Below are 23,062 nucleotides of genomic sequence, written 5' to 3'. Positions count from 1 at the left end.
CGGCTCTGTTTACAGCTATTGCATTATTCAGATATGAAAAAAATTATAAAAAGTGTTCTAAATTATTATATGTTGCATAAAAATGGAGTATAATAATTATAACAAATACTGGAATAAATTTAATGAAAAAATTAAGGACGGAGCATATATTAATTATTTTATCAATAAGTTATTTTTTAAATATCAATAATTTATTTTAGTTTTTATGCATTTCTACATGCAACGTTAATAAAAACAATAAATAAAAGTGAAAGAGGTAACTATTGTGTTTTTCACATTTCATCAGCGAATAACAATATGTCAATATATAGTAAACATAACCTCACTCTGGAACCAACTCTTTTTTCTTCTTTTAGTTGACTGTTTTCTGCACTGCAGTGATATTTTGAATTGCAAATTTAACTGCGTGTTTTTATGTTTAAATTTGATACCAATTTTGCACCGGACACATTTTCTTTTCTCTAAAAAAACATGAGCAAAAGTAAAGTTTTAAAACATGTTAATAGAACAGGGCCGAAACTTTTAAAATTGGTGAACTGTGATGGTTGCTGCGCAGGCGCATTCGCGACTTCCGAATTGAAATGAAAAGGTCTATTCCCGCTACCCTCAAAATTTAGGTCAAGTTTGAGGGCAGCTTTGACATCTAATCTAATCTAATCTGACACCGAGATCGAGCTGGATTTTCCTCAAGAGGGGAAAGTAAGCACCTAGGTTATAGAACCCATTGTACCAAACTCCAGTTCGCTCGTTTGTAGCAACTTCTTAGAGTCCTGTTCTTCTCCAGAAGTCCAGTATCTCTTCTATCGATAGGTTGCTCACCTGCTTAGGGTCAATAATTGCTTGACCCCAGCTAGATAGCCTGATCCTAGCTAACGCTGGGCATTCAGATAATATGTGAGTCGAAGTTTCGTTACTTTCCCCACACAGTCTGCACATAGGTGAAACTTGTCTGCCTATTTTATGCTGATGGTAGTTCAATAGTCCATGACCCGTAAGTAGGCGAACTACGGTTCTAACTCTGATCTTATCGAGTTTTAGGAGATCGCTCGCTCGCCTCCTGTTGAGTGCTAACCCCAACAGAGTTTTCGCTTGCCTTCCCACCACAACGCTCGCCCAATACTTCTCATGTTCCTTTTCACCCCATCTTTCTATGGCTCCCTTAACCAAGCATGGCATTATTGCCACTGCTGGTTCAGGACCTATAAATTTCGTCTCGGAACCGGTTTTCGCCAAGACGTCTACTCTTTCATTACCCTTGATTCCCGAGTGACCCGGTACCCAAATCAATGAAAGTCTATTTACTGAACCCAACTCATCTAGTACGCTGCGGCATTCCCAGACGAGTTTTGATTCTATTGTGGGATTTTTCAGAGCCCCTAAGGCCGCTTGACTATCCACACAAATACAATCCTCTTGCCCTTTGTTCCATTTCGAATGGATATTTGGGCGCAAGTTAAAATCGCACAGACCTCTGCCTGCCAGACCGTGGCATATTGTCCTAATGACTCAGCCACTTTAATGCGGCCAGTTTTCCGATAAATTCCGAAGCCTGCACCGCAGTCCATCTTGGAGCCATCTGTATACCAGACTTCGTCCCCAAGTGGAAAACCTTTCTTCCAGTCTATTCTGGAAGGTGTAATGATCTTAAAGCGGGGTTTAAATTTCACCCTCTTGATCATTCTATCTTGCACCATACTTAATTCTGGTATTGATAGAATTGAGCGTGGAAGCTTGGTGTGTAACCCACCAACCCTCCACCTTCCCTGCGCAGTTAACCTGCTCATAGTAAGAGCCGCCTTTTTCACCGCGGCAATATGCAGAGGTACCTCGGCAAGCATGAATCCCAACGCAGCTGTTGGCGTGGTCCCCATTGCCCCCGTAATACCCCTGAAAATCATTGCCTGCAGTTGGCCCAGTTTCTCTTTAACCGTTATCAGTTGAGTCCTATACCACCAGACAACCACCGCGTGAAGAAACCTTGGTTTTAAGATCATCTGATAGAGCCAGTTGACCATATTAGGCCTTAGTCCCCACGATGACCCTATCGCCCTTCTACACGCCCAAAACGCGGTACAAAACCTGCCATACTGATATTCGAAATGTTCCCTCCAAACCAGTTTTTTATCCAGTATTACTCCCAGATACTTAGCCGATTCAGAAAAGGAAATCTCTTTTCCATAAAATATCGGTTTTTTCAAACTCGATACCTTATATTTTCTTGTGAAAACTACTATGTTCGTTTTCTCCGGGTTTACAGAAAGTCCAGTCAGATTGCACCAATCCCTGACAATCTTAAGTGCACGTTCCGGAAGTTCTAAGAGGGTCTCGATTGAGTGCCCTCTTATAATTATAAGGAAATCATCCGGATAACTTTGCGTATAATAACCCTGGCTATTGAGGTTCCTAATTAACTCATCTGCCACCAAGCACCACAATGAAGGAGAAAGGACTCCACCCTGTGGGCACCCTTTTGAGACCAGGCCTGTTACCTTAGCCTCACCATATTCCGCTTCCAGGGCCCTTTCTCGAAGGATGCTGTCGATCCACTTAACTAGCGGCTCGGGCACACCTCGCATCCTGGCTGCCCTACAAATGGCTTTACTAGAAGTGTTAGGGAAGGCACCTTCGATATCAAGAAAGGTGCCAACCGCATAACCCCCGCTGCTAATTTGTCCCTCTATTCTGCCTACTGCCGAATGGAGGGCTGTTTCTACTGAGAAGCCTGCTCTATATGCATGCTGTCCCTGATGCAAGGGAAAATCTCTAAGACATTCCTGTCTAATAAAATTATCCACCAGTTTCTTTAACGTCTTTAATATAAAAGAGGTTAGGCTAATTGGCCTGAAGTCCTTCGCCGCAGTATACCCTGACCGACCGGCCTTCGGAATAAACACAACCCTCATCTTTTTCCAAGACTCCGGTGTATAACTTAGAGCTATACATGCTCTCATAATTTTACACAGGGGTACTCTAATACAATCCAATCACTTTTGCAAAAGAACCGGATATATACCGTCCCCCCCTGAAGCCTTAAATGGTTTGAAAGTGCTTATTGCCCAATCAATCCCTTCCGGAGTTACAACCCTGGCTGCTAGTTTCCAGTGTTCCCGATATCCTCGGTTCCTACCTGGTCCTATGCCATGGCTGTTCTCCAGACCTTCTCTAAAGTCCGGGAAGTTTACCTCCATCAAGTGCTTTAGACACTCCCTTTTATCCTGGGCATACTGCCCATTAGGCAGCTTAATAGTAGTTAATTTTGCCATTGGGTCTCGAGCTAGTACTTTATGAAGCCTTGAAGCTTCTGGTACCCTCTCGATTCCCTCGCAAAAACTTCTCCAGCTGACACCCCTTGCCCTCTCTACTTCTTTCTTGTAAGAATCGCGAGCGGTATGATATTCATCCCATGCTCGCTGATGCCTACGTTTCTTAGCCTTATTAAAGAGCTTTCTTACGGTTTTCCTATGTTCCTCCAAACGGGGGGTCCACCATTTACCGCCCCCATTGAAGCCCATTTTCTTAACTACACAGTTCCTTTCAAAGGACCAGATAATAGAATCTCGCAGATATTCCGCTGCAAGCTCTAACTCCTCCATCGTTCCATAGGAAGTGGGGAAGCATGCCATGGAGGCCCTGAGGTCTTCACTATATGAAGCCCAGTCGGTACTCCTAGGTTTACGACCCCACTTCTGTTCCCGATCCTTCGATTCCAATCTAAACGTAATAAGAGAATCCTCATCAGACACCCTCCAGTCCCTCACGCCCTCACACAAAGACTTGGAACAGATCGTAATATCCAACACCTCTTTTCTGTTAACAGTAACGAAAGTCGGCTCATTACACTGATTTAAAATGTCTAAATCTGTATCTAACAGAAAATCTAAAAGTCTTCTGCCTCTGTCATTAATGTCTGTGCTACCCCAAACAACATGATGCGCATTAGCATCACACCCTATTAACAAGGGAAGCCCTCGCCTTTGGCAGTAATCTACCAACCTCTCCACCTCTCTTGGTGGTGCAGGTTCATCCCCTGTTCCCGGAAAGTAAGCGGACGCTATTACCACCTCCCTTTTATTTCCGTTCTTTTCTAGATACTTAGCTTTAACTACAGCTAAGTCCCTAGTAGTTAATTCCAAAAGTGGGAAAGCATCTAGACCTTTATAGATCAGACACGCCCTTGGAACTGGTTCCTGTGGTAAACTAACCAGCTCACCACAGCCGTTCAGACCTCTAATTCTCCCCTTGAAAACCCAAGGTTCTTGAATAAAGGCTAAAGCTGTCTGCATCTTTGTCAAGCTCTTGGCTAAAATCGCCGAAGCGCCCTTACAATGATGCAAATTAATCTGCGCACAATGAATCCCGGAAGCAGCCATTTTTAATGCTGATTCACGGTTTCCTCAGTCGCTTCCCCTCCCTGGGTACCCTGCCCAGCAGCTGTGTCAGTACCTTGCCTCGCCACTCTTAGAGTGATTTGACCTAGCCCAAAACACAGTTTCAACTGCCGGGCTTGGAGAGCTTCAATGTCGCTCTCTGGTACTCCTAACGCGAGAGTCCAGCCCACAGTCGAGGCTTGGTCTGCTCTCCCCTCGCCTCCCGAATACACCCTCCACGCGGATGTATCCACCCCGGTATTTTGTCTACCGAGGTTTTTAAGGATTGAAGCCTGGTTCACCCTAGGACCGGGTACCCACGCCACAACCCTTACCAGCTTGATTAGCTCAGCCGGATCCACCACCTTGATGGCAAGACCCTCTAACGCCTGACTGAACCTAGGTATACGGCTATTTAGCCATTCCCTAGATTCTGAGTCCAGGCACTCTACTAGGATCGCTCCCCTAGTGAGGCGAACCTCTCCAAAATGAGGATAGGGTCCGACTTCGTCCCCCCCAATCCCCTCATGAATTGCTACCCTTAATTGGTCCAGATTAGCCAACGTCATCTGGACCCTAGGATAGCCTTCCGCGACGATCGCCCCGGCTAATGACGATCTAGTGATCTCCGCAAACGATAAGGTTCCCCCTTGTGGGCCCCTTATCTTCTTTGGCGGCATTCTATTGCTAGGGGAAGCCTCCTCCGAGTCCTGCCGTCTTTTCCCCGGCCCGGACCCCGACGCCCTCCCCCCCACTCCAGAAGTGTTCTGAGAAGAGCCAGCGGTATGCGATTCGGTTCTCAGAGAGAACTTAGTTTCTTGCCCTCAAGGGCAAGGTTACCCAAGTGTTGCTGAACCCTTTCTACTTGTTGCGAGGTTTGGTCCCCTGTGGTCCCAACCCCAGCCCCAAGCGTAGTCCCCGCACCAGCAATGAGATTCCCCGAAGGGGGCTCTGCAATGCCCGCCTGTTCCGCGTTATTGCTTCGATTTTTGTTTAAATTAGTAGTATCCATTTTTGGTCCCACGAGAAAAGAGGAAATAAAAGGTCCGTCCTTGAAGAGTCTCTATTCAAGGATAAGGCTAAATACATCCGAGAGTTCGCCTGGTATCTCGGAGTCTCGTTTAAAGGAGAGAACACAATAACGTGAACGCGAACGTATGACGTCACCCATTTGAATAAGGGTGCGATCCCATGTGAGCAGAATACGTCGACCGAAAGCAGAAAATTATGAGTGCAAAAGAGATAGATAGATATTGTTGTTCTTTTCACGCTGATGATTTTCTGCTTTCGGTCGATGTATTCTGCTCACATGGGATCGCACCCATGTCAGTCAAGTCGGTTCTACAATGGGCACGTCGGACGTGGACGTCTGACGTGCCCATTGTAGAACCGACTTAAGATACCTCCATTCGAGCCCCCCACGGGGACGGGTCGTCCAGAGGACGGGCCCCTCCTGTAACACAACCGTTCCCGAACTTTACGAGAGCTAAGTAATGCCCAGCGATGGTCGTCCCCCGTCCAACCCCCCACGGAAGAACCCGACGGATTTGTTAACCCTAGTATCATTCATCCATGGACACGAGTTCATCACGGATTGGGTGGCAGAGACTCGCGCCTCAATCGCCATGGCACAGCCAACGTAACCATGGAAGGGTTTCTTCTTGGTCAGACTTCCACCAGTGAGAAGTCTTCGGAATGGACCCACGGTTAAGCCTCTGTCCATCCCGTCTCTCTCGATATCCCTCTAAATCCTTGTGCCCTGAGACACTGCCCAGCGAAACACAGAAGATTCGGTTTCTGTAGCGGCCGACCCATTTTGAAGGGTTCGACCCCCCATTCCCCACGAGAGATATCGAGAAGTAGCCTCCCACTGGGTAAAGCCCCTCGTGCGCCTCCCACCAACGGCAAGGTCTTGAAACCCCTAGGGAGGGCAGCTTTGACATAGAGACGTCAAAATTTGTCAAACAATTTCCGCGCGCAGACTTAATGATGAGGTGAAGTTTGGCATCTGACCTAACAATGTAAGGTAATTTTAAAATTGTGTTTGCTCTTACACCTATAATTTTGACCTAATTTTGACGTTTTATTTTTACTCCCTCATTTAGTTACGTCATAATCTATGTGTAATTTGACTTTTATTTAACTACAACTTAAAAAGGGACAATAAAGGACTATAAACGTATCTATGATACGTCAAAATCTATGTCAAATTCGATGCCTTTTTAACCTATAGGTTAAAATGGGTCAAAATATATGTCAAAGTTTAATCTAATTTTTGACATATAGATAAAAAAGGTTCATAACGATTGTTACATTACGTCAAAATCTATGTGTATTTTGTCATGTATTGTATGCAATTTATTAAGATGCATTGATATTAAGAAAAAATTACTTTAAATTTATAAAAATTAAAATAAATATAAAAATAGAGATAGGGGGTTGGCGCGCGAAGCGCGCAGGGGGGCGAAGCCCCCCTAGTGTAAATAACAAAGATCTAGTAATAAGTAAAAATATCTGAAGTGAGATGAATTTAAATTAAGATAATAAATAAAATCACTCATATTTATAAAAGGATAATAATTTAACTTACAAAGTTTTGAGCATTGCTTACAGCATTACGTACCAACGGTCGTTTTTAACTTATTACAAATTCAAAAGTTTTAAAAAATTTTTAAAAAAGTCAGGTAAAGTAATAAAATTCTTGTAAGTAATAATTTTTGAACTAAAATCAATTTCCATTTTAAAAATTTGGAACATTTCTCAGAAAAATGCACTAACTTAGTAATTAATAATGGTATAGATTTGGCACAGCGCAAATATACTAAGTACCATTTACATCCATATGAATACAAACTTTGGAAATGTCCATGGTTTGTACTACTGATTGTTCCCTAGAGATTCCAACAATCTTTTTCAATATGCTACATGCTTCATCATAAGCGTTTATTGTAGTTAATTGTTCAATAACAGTGAATTCTAATTGATTTACTGAATAACTATTTATTTGAATCAAATACAAATTATTCAAATCAAATAAATGGAGTATTTCAAACTAATAAATAATTATTTGAATCAATTATAGAAATTATTCAACTCAAATAAATATTTACTAGACCTAAGTATTTTGTTTTATCGTATCAAATAAATAGTTATTTGTATCAAATACAAATTATTCAAATCAAATAAATGTAATATTTCAAGCTAGTAAATAATTATTTGAATCAATTATAAAAATTATTTCATTCTATATTTAATACAAAAATTTTTTTTTTAAATATTTAGTATTTTTTTAATTCATTAATATATTATTATATTATATTTATATATTATATTATATATATTAACTGATTGTTTAACAGACTTTTAACATTATTTACAAACATGTTCACACAGTTTTTATTCACAACACAACACACAATTTTATTATTTTATATAACGCTTAAAAGGCTTAAAATGAAAAATATTCGCTCGCATGTGGGATCGAACTCACCGTCCCCCCACCCCTAACGCATACCGGAAGTCTTAAACGCACGTATTTAAACCGCTCGGCCACAGAAGGCTTCTCGCCTAATCTACTATATCAATGCCAGTGCCGTATATTCTGTATCCAAATAACACATTTTTATTTGTCGAAATACTTTTTATTTGTCTTCATAAAATAGGGTATTAGTATTAACTAATTCATTATTCGTATATTAAATAATTTAGTTAATTAGAATCGATAAAAAAAATTTACCTATTGGGTTAAATATTTTTTATTTATATTTAATAAATGAAATATTTCAAAAGTCACAAAAGTAGAGAACTACTATCGGTGTAAAATGTAAAGTCAGTTGGCTTTGACCGCTTATATCTTGAGTAATAAAAATCGCATAATATTGAAACAACTTGGAATCAGTAGCAAACAACATTTCTACGTTATTGTAGAAAATGAAGGAAATACAAAAAAATTATTTCGAAAGTTATTAATTTTTGAAGGGAAAAAGAACATGTTTTTTGGCATCATTTTCACAGGGTCTACTTTGGTAACATGTAACTAGTTTAATAAGAGTCCTATGATGTTCCTGATTTTTTTCTATGTTCCTTAAATCTTTCTGAATAATGTTATTTAAACAAATAACCGTTATTATAATAACTTTTTGAGATATTTAAAAGAAATAGTAGTCATGTTATCTTTGTTGGAAATTAAGGTACGAAGATGAGACAAAGTACACGTTACGGAGAATATGAGGACACTTATTACGATTCATCAACAAAAGTTTGGAAAAAAAATTATTTCAAGAAGTTATTTGCAAAACTATATTCAGTTTTTTGCTTTATTGCACCATTAGCGGTAAGGTGCACACCATCATAAACCATTTCCCATAGGCGTCAACATTTTAAATGCGATAAACTGTAGTATTGTAGACATGTCACATGAGCAGGTAAGTGAGGACTTCAGGTCACTTCTACCCAAACCTACATACAATTTTGAATTTCTTAAGACAGGAAAAATATTTTAGGTGTTTACACCTCTGTACATCCTTAACAACCAGATCTTTAAAGTTATAAATCAGTTTCAACCACAGAAAAAAATGACCAAAAAAAAGGTAGCACTAGCTAAACTTGGAGTCTCGGACAAAAAGACTTACAGTAGTATGCACCTGACTGCTAATGGTGCAATAAAGCAAAAAACTGAAAATACTTTTGCAAATAATTACTTAAAATAATTTTTTTTCAAAATTTCTTTGGCGAATCGTAAGCAGTGTCGTATTTTCCGTAACGTATGCTTTGTCTCATCTTCGTACCTTAATTTCCAACAAAGATAACACAACTACGGTTTCGTTTAATAATCTCAAAAAGTTATTATAATAACGGTTATTGGTTTAAATAACATTATTCAGAAAGATTTAAGGAACATAGAAAAAAATCAGGAACATCATAGGACTCTCATTAAACGAGTTATATGTTACCAAAGTAGGCCTTATTGAAAATAGTGTCAAAAAACATGTTCTTTTTCCCTTCAAAAATTAATAACTTTAAGAAAAAAATTTTTATTTGTTTTTAATTTTTTACATTAATGTAGAAATAAATTACTTACTGATTCCATACAGTTTCAATATTGTGCGATTTTTTTTAATGATTTTTTTTATTCAAGTTACAAGCCTTCAAAGTCAACTGACTATACTTTTTGAACCGATAGTATGTACATAATGACGTTTTCTTTATAAATAAGATCAGACTTTTGTCTGTACATTGCATAGAATTTGAAATTTCATGTTTAGTTTTTCTATTCGAGTAGTAAGAATTCCAAAAATGACAGTAAAAAAAATTATGTATGTATGTATGTATGTATGTATGTATGTCTGTGTGTATGTATGTATGTATGTATGTATGTCTGTACGCAATATTTTGTCCGGGATAAACACAAAGACTACTTGACCGATTAAAACGAAACTTTACAGTCTCTTTGGTCTGAGTCTAACTTAAATTTATAGCCATATCCGATTGGAAAATATTAAGCTGAACGAAAGTTATAGCTTTTTTCACAAAATTCAAAAAATAAAAAAAATGCAATTTTTTTAAATTTTTGTCAAATTGATGTGACACTTTTTGTAGCTACTTTTTAATGTAAATACAACTCATTTTTACTATAAAAATGAAATATAAATAATTAATCCGAATTTTTAAGCCAAAATTATATTTTTGATTTTCGACAAAATTTTTAATTAATTTTTTTTGTTGAATATTGTTCAATTTTTTATTAAGTTGGTAGTGATATCGATTGATGTTTTTAAATTTTTAATTACATTTATTACATTTATTTTATTAAAAAGTTTAGAGTCATGAATTTGATGCCGATTACAAATTTTCTAAAATCAATTAACGTGAGAGTTTGCAAACAATTTCTATATTGATATTTTCAGGTTTTAAGTTTGAAAATTTCATAGTATGTATTATCATATTTAACGTAGAAAATAAAATATTTATGTTCAATATAAAGGGTATAGAGTAAAAGTATCAATACACGGAGAAAATTTATTCCTGAAATTTTACTGAATTTAGTTCGGTAAAACTGGGATGAAGTGTCAAAACAGTAATTTTTCAAGAACTAGACTGTAAAAGAAATTGCATTGAAAAATAATGTAAAAATCATAAAGCTCACGATACATGTATTAGCGCTTCAGTTACAGTTCGGTAAAACGTAAGCCAAGTGCTCGCTACATTCATATTTATTGAATAGTTCGGTAAAACGTAAGATAAAGTCTTCGGTAAAACTGACGAGTTGCAATTTATTGAATAGTTCGGTAAAACGTAAGTTAAAGTCTTCGGTAAAACTGACGAGTTGCAATTTACTGAAAGTTCGGTAAAACTTGAAGAACAAAAATAAAAAATAATGTTACTTCAGTAGATCTATATTAATACTGCCGTAACTCTCAATTTACCTACTTTAATCACTACCTAAACCCCCTACAATTGTTTACGAACAAATACTAATTGATACACCTGCCTACAGTACATTCTAAACGCATACACTAATACACACATCGCACGCTTTACATTAATGCTTCAGAAAGTTTCAACTGTCCTTATATATTAATCTCAATTTTATTTCACCGCTTGTGAGAAAGATTCAAATTAATAATCTATCGTTGTACAAAATTAAAAATTATTTATATTAATGAATCATTTCTAACTATATTCAAGGTCAATTTATGAAATATTTTTAAATTATGTTTTTATTATTATAAAGAAAAATGTTTAAATTTGTATTTAATGGAATAAAACAATAATTTATGAAAATCCTTATTATTTTCAAATTTTTGTGTTTAAAATTAAAAATATACATATTAAAAGTGCAAGTTGGAAATTATTAAATTAATTAATAGAAAATTAATCTTTCTGAAATATTAAATAATAATTGTGAGGTATTAAAAAGCGAAAAGGAAATAAGCAAGTAAGCAAATAAGGAATAAAGTAAGCAAGAAGGAAATAAGCAAGTAAGAAAGTAAGCAAATCAGAAAGTAAGTAATCAAGAAGGAAATGAGCAAGTAAGCAAAGTAAGCAAGGAGGAAATAAGCAAGTAAGCAAAGTAAGCAAGAAGGAAATAAGAAAGTAAGCAAGCATATAAGGAAGTAAGTAAGCAAAAAGGAAGCAAGCAAGTAAGCAAGAAGGAAATAAGCAAGTAAGAAAGTAAGTAATCAAGAAGGAAATAAGCAAGTAAGAAAAGTAAGCAAGGAGGAAATAAGCAAGTAAGCAAAGTAAGCAAGTAAGCAAAGTAAGTAAGAAGGAAATAAGAAAGTAAGCAAGTAAGCATATAAGGAAGTAAGTAAGCAGAAAGGAAACAAGCAAGTAAGCAAGAAGGAAATTAGGAAGTAAGCAAGAAAGAAATAAGCAAGTAAGCAAAGTAAGCAAGAAAGAAATAAGCAAATAAGAAAGTAAGTAATCAAGAAGGAAATAAGCAAGTAAGCAAAGTAAGCAAGAAGGAAATAAGAAGGTAAGCAAGTAAGCATATAAGGAAGTAAGTAAGCAGAAAGAAAACAAGCAAGTTAGCAAGAAGGAAATTAGGAAGTAAGCAAATAAGTAGGTAAGCAAGTAAGCAAGAAAGAAATAAGCAAGTAAGCAAAGTAAGCAAGAAGGAAAGTAAGCTAGTAAGCAAGCAAGTTATTTCCTTTTTGCTTACTTACTTATGTTTACTTGCTTACTTACTTACTATTATTCATATTTAATTAAAATGAATAAATTTTATGTTAAAAAAATAAGTATGTTATTGCCGTTTTATATTTTCTTTTTACATTATTTAAAAGCATTTATTACATATTTGGCAATTAATAAGTGTTTAAAATAATTAATTAATTGAATTTTAATTTAAATAATAATAAAATGATTATTAATTAAGTCTAAATAAGTTGGAAAAATCAACTATTAGTGTGAAAGTCTTTCATTTGACTGCGGGACACTTGAAATAAAGTATTTCAATCCAGAAAACTAAAACTTTAGGCAAGTCAAGGAAGTTTTACCGAACTATTCCTGAAAACTAACACTTTAGGCAAGTCAAGAAAGTTTTACCGAACTATTCCTGAAACGTTAGTGCCCATCAAGGAGGTATTTATTTAATTTACATTAAACGTTCAGTTTCAATTTTTTTTCAAATTTTACAGTACTAGTTCTTAAGGAATAAAGATATCACATTAGATTTTAAATATTGTTACCGAAAAAATAATATAAAAATTATTAAAAATTACGATTATGCTACTATATCCCAACTTTATTGAAAAATTCGGTAAAATATAGGGAACAAATTTTCTCCGTGTAATACTGAAATTTGTCTTCAGCGGGCACTGGGACACAGAAAGTCCTTAAGATTTATGAATTGGGATTTATGAATCAAAATTTTCTTTTTTTTGAATTCAAGAAATGTTTTAGAAATGACTTTGAAAATAAATAACAAATTCCTATTTATGAATTAAAATTGTTCTTCTTGAATTTTAGAAATGTTTGGGGTATGTTGTTGCTTTCCAAAATTCTATTCGGGCATTACGCAAAAACGGGTAAAATGTAAAATCCCATGTGGAAATTTTTAATAGGGATATGGAAAAATTATACCATACGGTTTTACATAGGAATCAATATGGTTTCCTTTATAAAAGTGGATCCCATGTAGATTTCCCATGTGGGAATCAAAAACATGTTATAATTTCTACTAATACATTTAACAGAGTGTCTATATTAATCGCAAAGGTATCCCGAGAAATAGCCGGGAATTTAATTCGACTAGAAAAATCGGGAATTTTCTTATCTAATTAAAAAAAGTTTTATTATATTAATTCATTTTTAAAAAATTGTTTTTGCTTTAATTTCTATTGATGTAATATTTTTATTTGTCAAAATTTAAGACCTACTTTCAGATTACAATATATAGGTCTTATTTTTGATTTTAGCAGTCGTAACGTGGGGCCTACTTGCGATACAATTAGTTCGAATTAGACTCTTATATAACTCCAAAAGCTGGTGGAAAATTAGTATTAATTATTAATGCATTAATTAAAATACTACGAACGCATAAAGTACTACAAATTGACAAATACTGTTCTGTAAATCTGAATTAGTTAAAAATAGTATTTGATAGAAAAAGTCATTTACTGATTCAAATGGTAATATTTTGATAATGAAATAGTTAATGGTAACTAATTATTAGTTTTTCCCAGTCAAATTAAATTCCCAATTGGTAGACACATGTTCAAATATATTAGTAGAAACTAAAACCCGTCGAAGACGGGTACGACAGCTAGTTCGTACATATTTTTCTCGAACTTTGGTTAACTTTCCGCGAGAGAGAGCACTATCTACAAGTTTAATTATGCAAATAAAATAAAAATAATAAAATAATTTGCAAATAAAGCTTTTATTTTGTATTAACACATATATTTAATGCAAATTAAAAAACAATTTTAATTATTTTTTTTTGTAAAGTTAACATTTAATTTAATAAAACTTTAATGCAGAACATAATAATCAAATAAAATAAAGTTGTAAAGCTAAATAAAATTTATGTATTGAAAGGCTGATAGTAAAAATGGTTTAAAATAATAACGGGAGCAAAAGTGGAATAAGTGACTTAGAAGCAAAAACAGATTAAAATGATTGTGTAATTTCTTGATAAATTAATTATTATAATTACAAAATATGAATTCAAATAAAATAAGTTTTTTTATTATTGACAATATTTTTTAAGCATTAATATAATTAATTTATCAAGAAATTACATAATCATTTTAACCCGTTTTTTCTCTCAAGTCACTTATTCTACTTTTGCTCCCATTATTATTATTATTATTATTATTATAAACCATTTTTACTATCAGCCCCTCTATTGTTCGTGATTTTTCGTTCGGTATTTTCAAAATTAAAAAATATAATATAATAATAAATAAAATAAAATATAAAATAATAATGAAAATATAACAGAAATAAAGGATTGTGTTAGAAAATAATGTAGATAGTGACGCTTTAAACAGGAAAGTGGACGGACAAAGCAATTTTAAACGTAGGTACTATCTACCACATAGTGCACTTTTCATGTATTCTCCATAATTTTCGGATAAAATATGTGCACTATCTACAGTTTTATTAATAAATAATTAAAATTAATAATTTTTTTGCAGCAATGAAAAGAGCGTGTCCGAATTAGTGAAGAACATAAGTTTGTTTACAAAATTTTTAATTTTATTAAGAGATCTAGATCCCGTGTAGAAAAATTTCTTGGCGCTAGCTAGCAGTGCTAGATACATGGTAAATTTACATACAGTCTAGCGCTGCTAGCTAGCGCCACGAAATTTTTCTACACGGGATGCTAACGCGTTTCCTTCAATATCTCCGATTGAGCTAAAATGTAGATAGTGTCTTTTTTAAAAAGGACGGCAGAATAGTTTCAAGTAACTCATTATTTGTATTACACAAATTCATTTATTCAATTTAATTAATTATTTAATTGAATCAAATACGATTTATTTGGTTCAAATAAGTGTGATTCAAATAATTCAAGTTATTTTAATCAAATAAATATTTTTTTGATCCAACTAAAAAGTATTTGAATCAAATAAATATTTTTCAAATAATTTGAATTATTTGAATCAAATAAATTTTTTTTTCAGTGTATATTTATTAACTTGTTATACTTGTTCTTCTAAAGGATTTTCATGAGTTACATAATGTTAAAAAAGATATTTTATATTATATTAATGAAAAATAATTTGAATATGAAAACAACGTCTTATTTATTGTCAATTAGGAATTTGACCTTTTAGAAATGATGTATGATTTTATTTTAATTAAAATAATTTTTATTCTATATAATAACTGCTTTTTTCACGTATTTATTAAATAATATTAGAATAATCATTTTCGCCACACCGTAAACGACGTCGTTTGCTACGCCGTTTACTACGTAGTTTACGAAGTCGTATACTACGTCATTCACTATCCCAATTTCCGCTTTCGTTTCCGACGTCGTATACTACGTGATATATGACGTCGATACGATAATGTCGTTTACGGCGTCATGTACAACGTAGTTTACGACGTCGGAATTTTCAACAGGTTTGTTTTCAAAAACAAACAAGAAAAAAGTAGAAAAACAAAGAGGAATAGGGAACAATGGATAAATTTGAATCATTTCCTTTTTTCTTAATTTCAAAGATACCGAGTTGATCATTTTCAACAATTTCATTTGTGAAACCAACGAAATAAAGTGTGTCACACCTTTTATTAAATAAAATATGTTTTATTTTCAAAACTCGAAAATTGCCCGTTTCACATACACCAACACAGAGACTCATATTTTCGCAATAATTTATACCGCGAAAAGAAATTTTTGATGCCACATAATAGAATGTATTGTTGGACTTCATAAAAGATTTTATTACTTCTGCAAAAGACTTCTGAAAATTTTCTAAATTAAATTCTGCAGCATCAAATGCTTTTACTGAATCTTCATCGAATGTATGAAAACATGACATGTATGCCTTATAAGGCTTTTAAAGAATTGATGTTTGCTCTCACCCCTCTAAGTGTACAAACATGTTTTAATGGGCCAAACTCTTCTATTAAAGATGGGTAATGTGCTATGAAGTGGTGTTTTGGTCTAAGTGGCACCATTGGAAAGCATTCTATTCTTAAATTTAAATATTCATTAATTACACTTTGTAACAGAGCTACTTGACCAATCGAAAGTGCAGGAGCATAACTTAAAGCATTAACTTAAAACAAAGAACTTTTTCGAACTTTTGACGATCCGATGTTTTTAGCATTCGACGTTTTTATCATTCGACGTTTTGAGCATTCGACGTTTTGAGCATTCGACGAATTAACAGTTCGATGTTCTGAGCATTCGACGTTTTTATCATTCGACGTTTTGAACATTCGACTACTTTACCATTCTACTACTTGGCAATTCGAACAGATGGCGTTTCGACTACTTTACCATTCTACTACTTGACATTTCGAACAGATGGCGTTTCGACTATTTGAGTGTGACGCGCCGAGTCAGTTTGCGCGGTAAAATTCTAAAAATTCAAACTTTTACTAGAAATTTAACACTACTTTGATTTTATAATTAGAGTTTAATTCAAAGCGGAATCCTCGACGATGAAAGTTCGTTTCCACAATAAAGAGCTAAGAAGCTCAACTTCCGCGGTGATATGAATACTTTACTGCTTGCTTAGCGAAAAATACAAGTTAAAAATTATTATTATTGGTGATTAAATGAAACTTCTAAATTCATACTATATTAACTTTATTCTTAATCTCTCAACATATCTTGTTAATACTTTCGAGGTAGAACAGTATCTGTTTTCTCCAAGACCGTACGGTCCCATCCTGGGGGCCTTTGCCCCCCCCCCCCCACGAGTGCCAGGAAGGAATACATATATACGCCTATTTATGTCTGATTCGCTAAAAAGTGGAAAAACCCAAAAAGGCGGAAAAAGAGGGTGTTTTAGATTTTTACTAACTCGTCTATGCAGTAGGGATTACGAAACAATAGTGTCCCCTTTTTTATTACCCAGGCAAAAAGGGCTCTTAGGTTTTTATGGTAACCAGATGAGCGATTTACTCGAGTTTCTTTAAGAAGCAATAAAACTATAAAATAAGAATTTCTAAAACGTGACAAATAAGTAAAACATGTACTTTAATTTAACGTTATATTCTAAAAAGTCCAAAAATATTTATTGTGAGGGATTAAGTTTCGTCACCTCTACTGCATGCTTTATTGTATTCAATTTTATGATTCGTTCCACTCAGGATTTTATCGTGAGAAAATATTTGGTCGATTTGCCCATGTTGCTTGCCAATAATTTGAATTATATAGAAATCTCAATAATTATAATGTGTTGGTTGCGTTAATTTATGTTTAATTATTTGAATTAAACCGCGCATTAAGTGCTGCCTCTATTGGGAAAGGAGCGTATCATGCACATACGTCACACTTCCCTCCTTAATAAAAAGGCATTCTTTTATAAGATGTCTTTTTATAATTAAAGTAATTAACAACACGTAGATTAAACGAAATATAGTTACAATTTCGTATGTGTAATGGAAAATATAGTGTTCACATAAAACATTCATCCTGTTGTGAAATTTAAGAGTTTATTTGCAATTCATAAATATCCGTATATACGTCGACATATATAGTTATGGTAAGTAACTCACATTGTTTTGTTTGTAATTATTTAGCAATTAATGAATTAAACGTCAATCTTTCTTAGTTTCTTTTAATTTAAATATTGAATTGGAAATGTGCTTCAATTACATTTATTGGAGTATTTTTGAAGAAGAGATCGGTTATAACAATCATAAATGCGAATTTTGTCAATCATTTTTAGATTAACTTCCTTTTCTTCAGATTCTATAATTATTGGTTAATGTATAAAAATAACATTATTTTAGTGGACAATATAAAATAGTTATCTATCCATATAAATAAAAACGGACTTCTGTTTGTGCCTTGCTGAAACTTGAAAATTCTACCATGAATACTTCTTTCAAAATACTAACGATTTCAGAAATGCTAATATAATTAATAAATATATTTGTCTGTCGCAAAATCTCTGTACTTTAATCACACAAACGCCGGGACAAATTTGAATAGAATTTGTTAATGTTAGGCAGTCACTTAGGGAAAATTTATACCGTTACATACTTAAAATTATTAATTAGAACGGGAGAAATCAAACTCTTTTGTTTAGAAAATCCAAAAATCAAAACATTTAAAATTATTTGCATTTTAATTGAATATTGCTATATTTTCGTAACCGTAAAATTAAAGTCACCAAGTCGCAATTTAATTTAAAATTTCAATAATGACTATAATATACGACAAAAATATGCATATATTTTTCGCCTCTGCTTTTGATAGATTGCGGTTAAACAAGATTTTAATTATATTTATTAATTTAATTTAATTTATTTTTATAAATTTGTCTTCTATCAGGACTTTACACAAGACTCGAGAAATTTCACACATTTTTTTTTTCGTTTTAACCCATTAATTAAAGGACTGTAGAAAATTGTTTGTTCGTCCATTTATTTGTCTATTGTTAATATTTTTTATGAAACGATTTGAATGACCAAAGTGGATCTTCATAGTTTGTTAGCCATTGTCGTGACTTAAAATCTTAGACATGTTCAATCAAAAATAATACTAATAATACTTGAATAGAAGTTATAGCACTTTTAAAAATACGAAAAATCAAATTGCATATTTCAATTTTGATACATTAATTGACTCTATCTGTAACAAATTTTGAGATAAATTCAAAACTCATTTCCATAATAAAAGTGAAAATAAATAATAAATTCGAGTTTGTAAGACAAAACCATATTTTAATTTTCTACAACAATATTTCAATTACCTTTCGTTTAAATGTTTCTTTAATCTTTAATAAAATCTGCATTCCTACACATAATTTTGAAACACACAAATAGTTATGCGTGTAGTTATAAAAGCGTAAAATTCATGAATATTATTTCTTTTGAAGACGAATACGGCAGCTAGTTATGAATAAGAGTGATGGCAAATTTTTTATTTTGTTAAGATTTGAGAAAAGGAACTTCTTTCTGCTATAAATGTTTAAACTTTATTTCATGATTGTTATAATTCGTTCACTTGATACTCTTTATCTAAAAATGTTAACACGACAAATTTCATAGGTATTATAATATTTTGTTATTTATTAAAATTTAACTTCTCTTCTTTCAAAGTTAATTTATCAATTTTACAGTTTTTATTATTTATACACACATACTCATACGTATACATTCTCGTAAAACGCGTGTCGTTTCAATTCTAACGTTACTTTTTCTTTCTTATAATTTTCTTGTTTGTTGCTGCAACAAAATTTCGAGTTTATAATACATAATTTTACTTTAACAAGATGATAAAAGGTCTTAATTGTTTTCGTTCATTACATTACAGGTTCAATAATATATGTATTTCAACAAGTTCTGCAAAGATACTCGACGTTTTTTTTTACCTGCTCTGACTCTTCGAGCAAAAAGGATAAGTAGAATTTAAAATTTCTTTAAATATAGAGATCTTTAAACTTAAATAACTTTTCTATTTCTCTGAGGTATCCTAAGGAAAAGTGTCAAAATTTAACATTGTCGTATATTTATTAATCAAATATATATGCAAATTTTGTTTATATTCATACTGCATAAAATTTTCTATCGCTTGATTAATAGTACTAAAAATAAACAATTACAACCGTATAGCGTACACGTGTTTCTATCTATTACTTTGCGATGAGGACATGAACACGCTTTACTACAAAATTTGTCGGAGATGCTTTCAATAATTAATTTCTTTCTTTCAGGCTTATGATACTTAATCGCATAACTGATTTTACTTCTTTACAGCAAAAAGTGAGTAAAATTTTATTTCCATTTGATTTGTTACAACACTTTCGTACGAACAAAATTAATAAAATTATCGATTCTCGTCCAACTTTATCTCTACTTATAACTCGAACAAAGGAGTTAAAATAAAATTTCTTGAATTCATACCAGCATGGTATATTTTCGTAGCTCCTGCGGAAAACTTTCACTAACTTTTAATCGATTTTTCTTTTCTTTCGTCATTATCAATGTCATCATCTGTTTCGTCGGGGGATGTTCAAAATATCGTCCCGGATACCCTTCAAGTAACAACTGTCAATGTCATTTAACACGTCATCGTCACTTTCATCGACAATCAACAGCTCACAACACAAGTTTAGAGCAATGCTGGGTTCGGAAAATTTTGCAATTTTCCTTGCCCTGATGCGACCCCACATGGCTCGTCTTACACATACCATTGCCGGAGCTCTCAATAGCACCGGTCTTACACATTCGCTTGCCGGAGCTCTCAATAGCGCCGGTCTTACAGCACTCAGGAAAAAACTCGCAAGTATTTCCTTTCCTTGATGCGACCCCACATGGCTCGTCTTACACATACCATTGGAAATAAGATAGGGGATGTGGGCCAGCGGATCTGACACCAGGCTACATTTGTCAACAATTTTCCGTGGCCTTTGGAAAATTCTGAGACGAATGCAGGGTAATGGTGCGAACCGGAGCCGCCCAAGGCATATGCATCTACCTTTTTCTCCACCATATCTCTTCCGAAATTTACAAGAATTGCAAAATCACAAATCTCTATCGCAATTTCGAATTGCGTGTCTCCGTTATACGTTTCGTTAGTAGTTTTCTAACAGGAGTATCCCCACTTCGAGCTTTGCTAACTATGCTAACGTTAGTCTTGTTAGCATAAATCAGGAAAACACTCTTTAATGGATACTCATGATAGAATTTAATTTCTTACTGTCTGAACTGTCTTTAATGTCAATAACATTTTTCACTCTACTCTTGTTGGTCCTTTTTGTATCTACTTTACATCTTTTGTCAATTGAATTTCATGAAAGTATTTCCGCATTTGCTCTACAACACGTAATGTTATGTTTTGCTTAATATCTTTTCTACCGAGTGTTGTAGCAATTTAACGAAAGGATTAACGAAATTAATCCTCTTAATTTATGTTTAACCGTTTTCTTTCCAGATCGATCGTGGAATTGGACAGAAAAGGCATACTTAACATGCCATCACAGTCTACAGAACATCACTCAAAATATTTTGAAAAGAAGAAGAAACTTTATTTATTTTAAAATGTACTTCACCGATAGTTGATAGGCCTTGTTTAATAATAAGAAATAGATCATATTTTATTTCTGGATTTATTGAAGTTTTTCTTCATTTAAACTAGATTACTTAACAAAATTTAATTCATCTCGTGTATTAACAATACTGTAAAACAACGTTATAGGGTACTCGCAGCTCAAACGTACTTTCTTGAATTCAACTTATTTTTGGCTTAAAAATAAGACAGTAGTCGGTCCTAAAATCAATTTACCAATCTGAAATTTAGTTAATATTTAGAATAGTATAAGTTGGTTTATTTAAAATCAAGCTCAAACAAGACTCAATTTTCACAGTGAAGGAATTGAATTTAACCGTATTCAGGATCAGCACTAACAATAGTGACACTAAAAGAAAGTTGTTTTCAACGTTTCGAAGGGTATGATAACCTGTCTAATTGGTGCATCGCATTGCACAAGTCCGTCGTCGTCGCCCGTTTTGTCATCTTTATTTTCGTCCGATTTCTTTTATGACAATCTTTTGACATTCGCGTTTTTCAATGATTACGAGCAATGTGCCCCTTTTACCGCAGTAAAAGCAACTATCATCATTATCGTCGGGTTTTATTTATTTTCATTTCTTTCGATTTCTTGGAAGGTTTCGCGGCAAATTTTCTTACGCACGTGCTCATTGTTATAGGGAACAAATAGAATATTTCATTTTCTTTGATATTTATTCTCGGGTGATTTTTCGCGTTTTCTTGAGGTTCATCGATTTTTCTATTAAATCCCTTTTCGAACTTGACTTATTATTTTTTTTTTTTTCGCAAAGTTGTTTCCTAAAGGGGAAACTTCTCTGTTAAAATAATTATTCAACTCACTTTAACATTAATTTTTTATTAAAGCCCATTATAAAACTATCGCGTGCTATTTTCCGGAATGTTTTAAAAAAATCGGGAGTCCTCGTTTTCGCGCTATATTCATCCTCAATCAATTTTATTAACCTTTGAGTAATGCTGTATTTCTCAGTGACCTACCTAATTTTTCTAGTTTTATAAATTTTTCTTTTATTGGTCTTTTATTAACAAAAATAGCTTTTTTGGATTTTCACTATTATATAATCATAACAAGTGAAAAATAGATAAACAATTGCTGAGAGTTAACAACGAAATTATTTTAAATAAAAATCATTTGAGAACGAATACTACGTCAATTGAAATAAGTACCTTTTCAGAAAATTTATTTCTGTACTTATACAGTAAGAGGTAAGAAGCGCCTAATTTTCTTTTCAAACATGTATTCAAAATAAATTACATTTTATTGAAAAATAAAGAAATTGTGTTTCATTCTCTGTTCTTATTCAATTTATTGTTTTTATTTGTTTTTCTATCTTATTCAATTACTGTTCATTGTAAGGACTCTATTAGTAATATGTTTTTACTTAATTCGACCAATTATTATTTTTTTTTTATCTTATTGACAAATTACTCCCTAAAGAAGAAATCATTTAGATTTCAAAACGTTAAAGTAAATAATTATTCTTATTCATTGTCCGAATGTTTTGTTTTATTTGTCTTATTTTAGAAAATGAAAAATGTGCGACTAAAAGCGTTAAATTAACAAAATTTTATTTATTCGAAAACCGTACTGAATAACCTTTTCTTTCTCAAGTCTCAAAAATTTCTCTAGTGAATTTACAACACTTTTCGAAAAGAATCGTACGTGCTACGAACGATTCTCGCTGTAACCATTCAAAGTAAATACCGACGATTGTTGTCATTAATCGAATATCTATTTCCATTTTCCTTCGATGGTTGTGATCTGTCGTTACCGTGATTCTAGTTTCTACAATTTTGCGCGGCGAATTTTCCAGCTCGCCCTCCCATTTATGTAGATTCGAAGATTTATCTATTTTTACTCGTAGAATTAAATCTTAGTTTAAACTCATAACAAAACATTTTAATGCCATTTCCCAAACAGATTTTATAAAGGGAGGAACAATCTGAAGTGCTATTTCATCCTCAATTAAATCTATCATATTCGCGA

General features: G+C 33.3%; 2 protein-coding genes and 1 long non-coding RNA gene across 3 annotated transcripts; 1 reads left to right on the top strand and 2 right to left on the bottom strand.

The window, feature by feature from the left end:
* Window positions 1–762: 762 nt before the first annotated feature.
* LOC122498978 lies at window positions 763–2,903 on the bottom strand. The gene is made up of 2 exons (XM_043606995.1): window positions 1,466–2,903; window positions 763–1,418 (listed from the first exon to the last, which is right to left on the bottom strand). Exons 1-2 carry the CDS (start codon window positions 2,901–2,903, stop codon window positions 763–765), a joined length of 2,094 nt encoding a protein of 697 aa, XP_043462930.1.
* Window positions 2,904–2,984: 81 nt separating this feature from the next.
* LOC122498977 lies at window positions 2,985–4,370 on the bottom strand. Its single transcript, XM_043606994.1, has one exon. The coding sequence runs from the start codon at window positions 4,368–4,370 to the stop codon at window positions 2,985–2,987; it is 1,386 nt and encodes a 461-aa protein (XP_043462929.1).
* A 12,040-nt stretch (window positions 4,371–16,410) lies between these two features.
* LOC122498958 lies at window positions 16,411–22,235 on the top strand. Its single transcript, XR_006301283.1, has 3 exons — window positions 16,411–17,542; window positions 19,321–19,769; window positions 20,941–22,235. It is a non-coding gene; the product is annotated as an uncharacterized LOC122498958 (long non-coding RNA).
* The last annotated feature ends 827 nt before the right edge of the window (window positions 22,236–23,062 follow it).

Source organism: Leptopilina heterotoma, unplaced genomic scaffold (assembly GCF_015476425.1).
Source record: "Leptopilina heterotoma isolate Lh14 unplaced genomic scaffold, ASM1547642v1 Lhet_162, whole genome shotgun sequence".
Lineage (NCBI taxonomy): Eukaryota > Metazoa > Arthropoda > Insecta > Hymenoptera > Figitidae > Leptopilina > Leptopilina heterotoma.
Note: the sequence above shows the minus strand (reverse complement) of the source record. Positions and strands in the feature narration are given on the sequence as shown.

What these genes read in the sequence shown, in the direction of transcription:
- LOC122498977 (XM_043606994.1), bottom strand. Translation starts at nt 4,370, where the DNA reads ATGGCTGCTTCCGGGATTCATTGTGCGCAGATTAATTTGCATCATTGT.
- LOC122498978 (XM_043606995.1), bottom strand. Translation starts at nt 2,903, where the DNA reads ATGAGGGTTGTGTTTATTCCGAAGGCCGGTCGGTCAGGGTATACTGCG. An exon ending in GGTCTGGCAGGCAGAGGTCT is followed by an intron (nt 1,419 to 1,465) that starts GTGCGATTTTAA and finishes AATGGAACAAAG; the next exon opens with GGCAAGAGGATTGTATTTGT.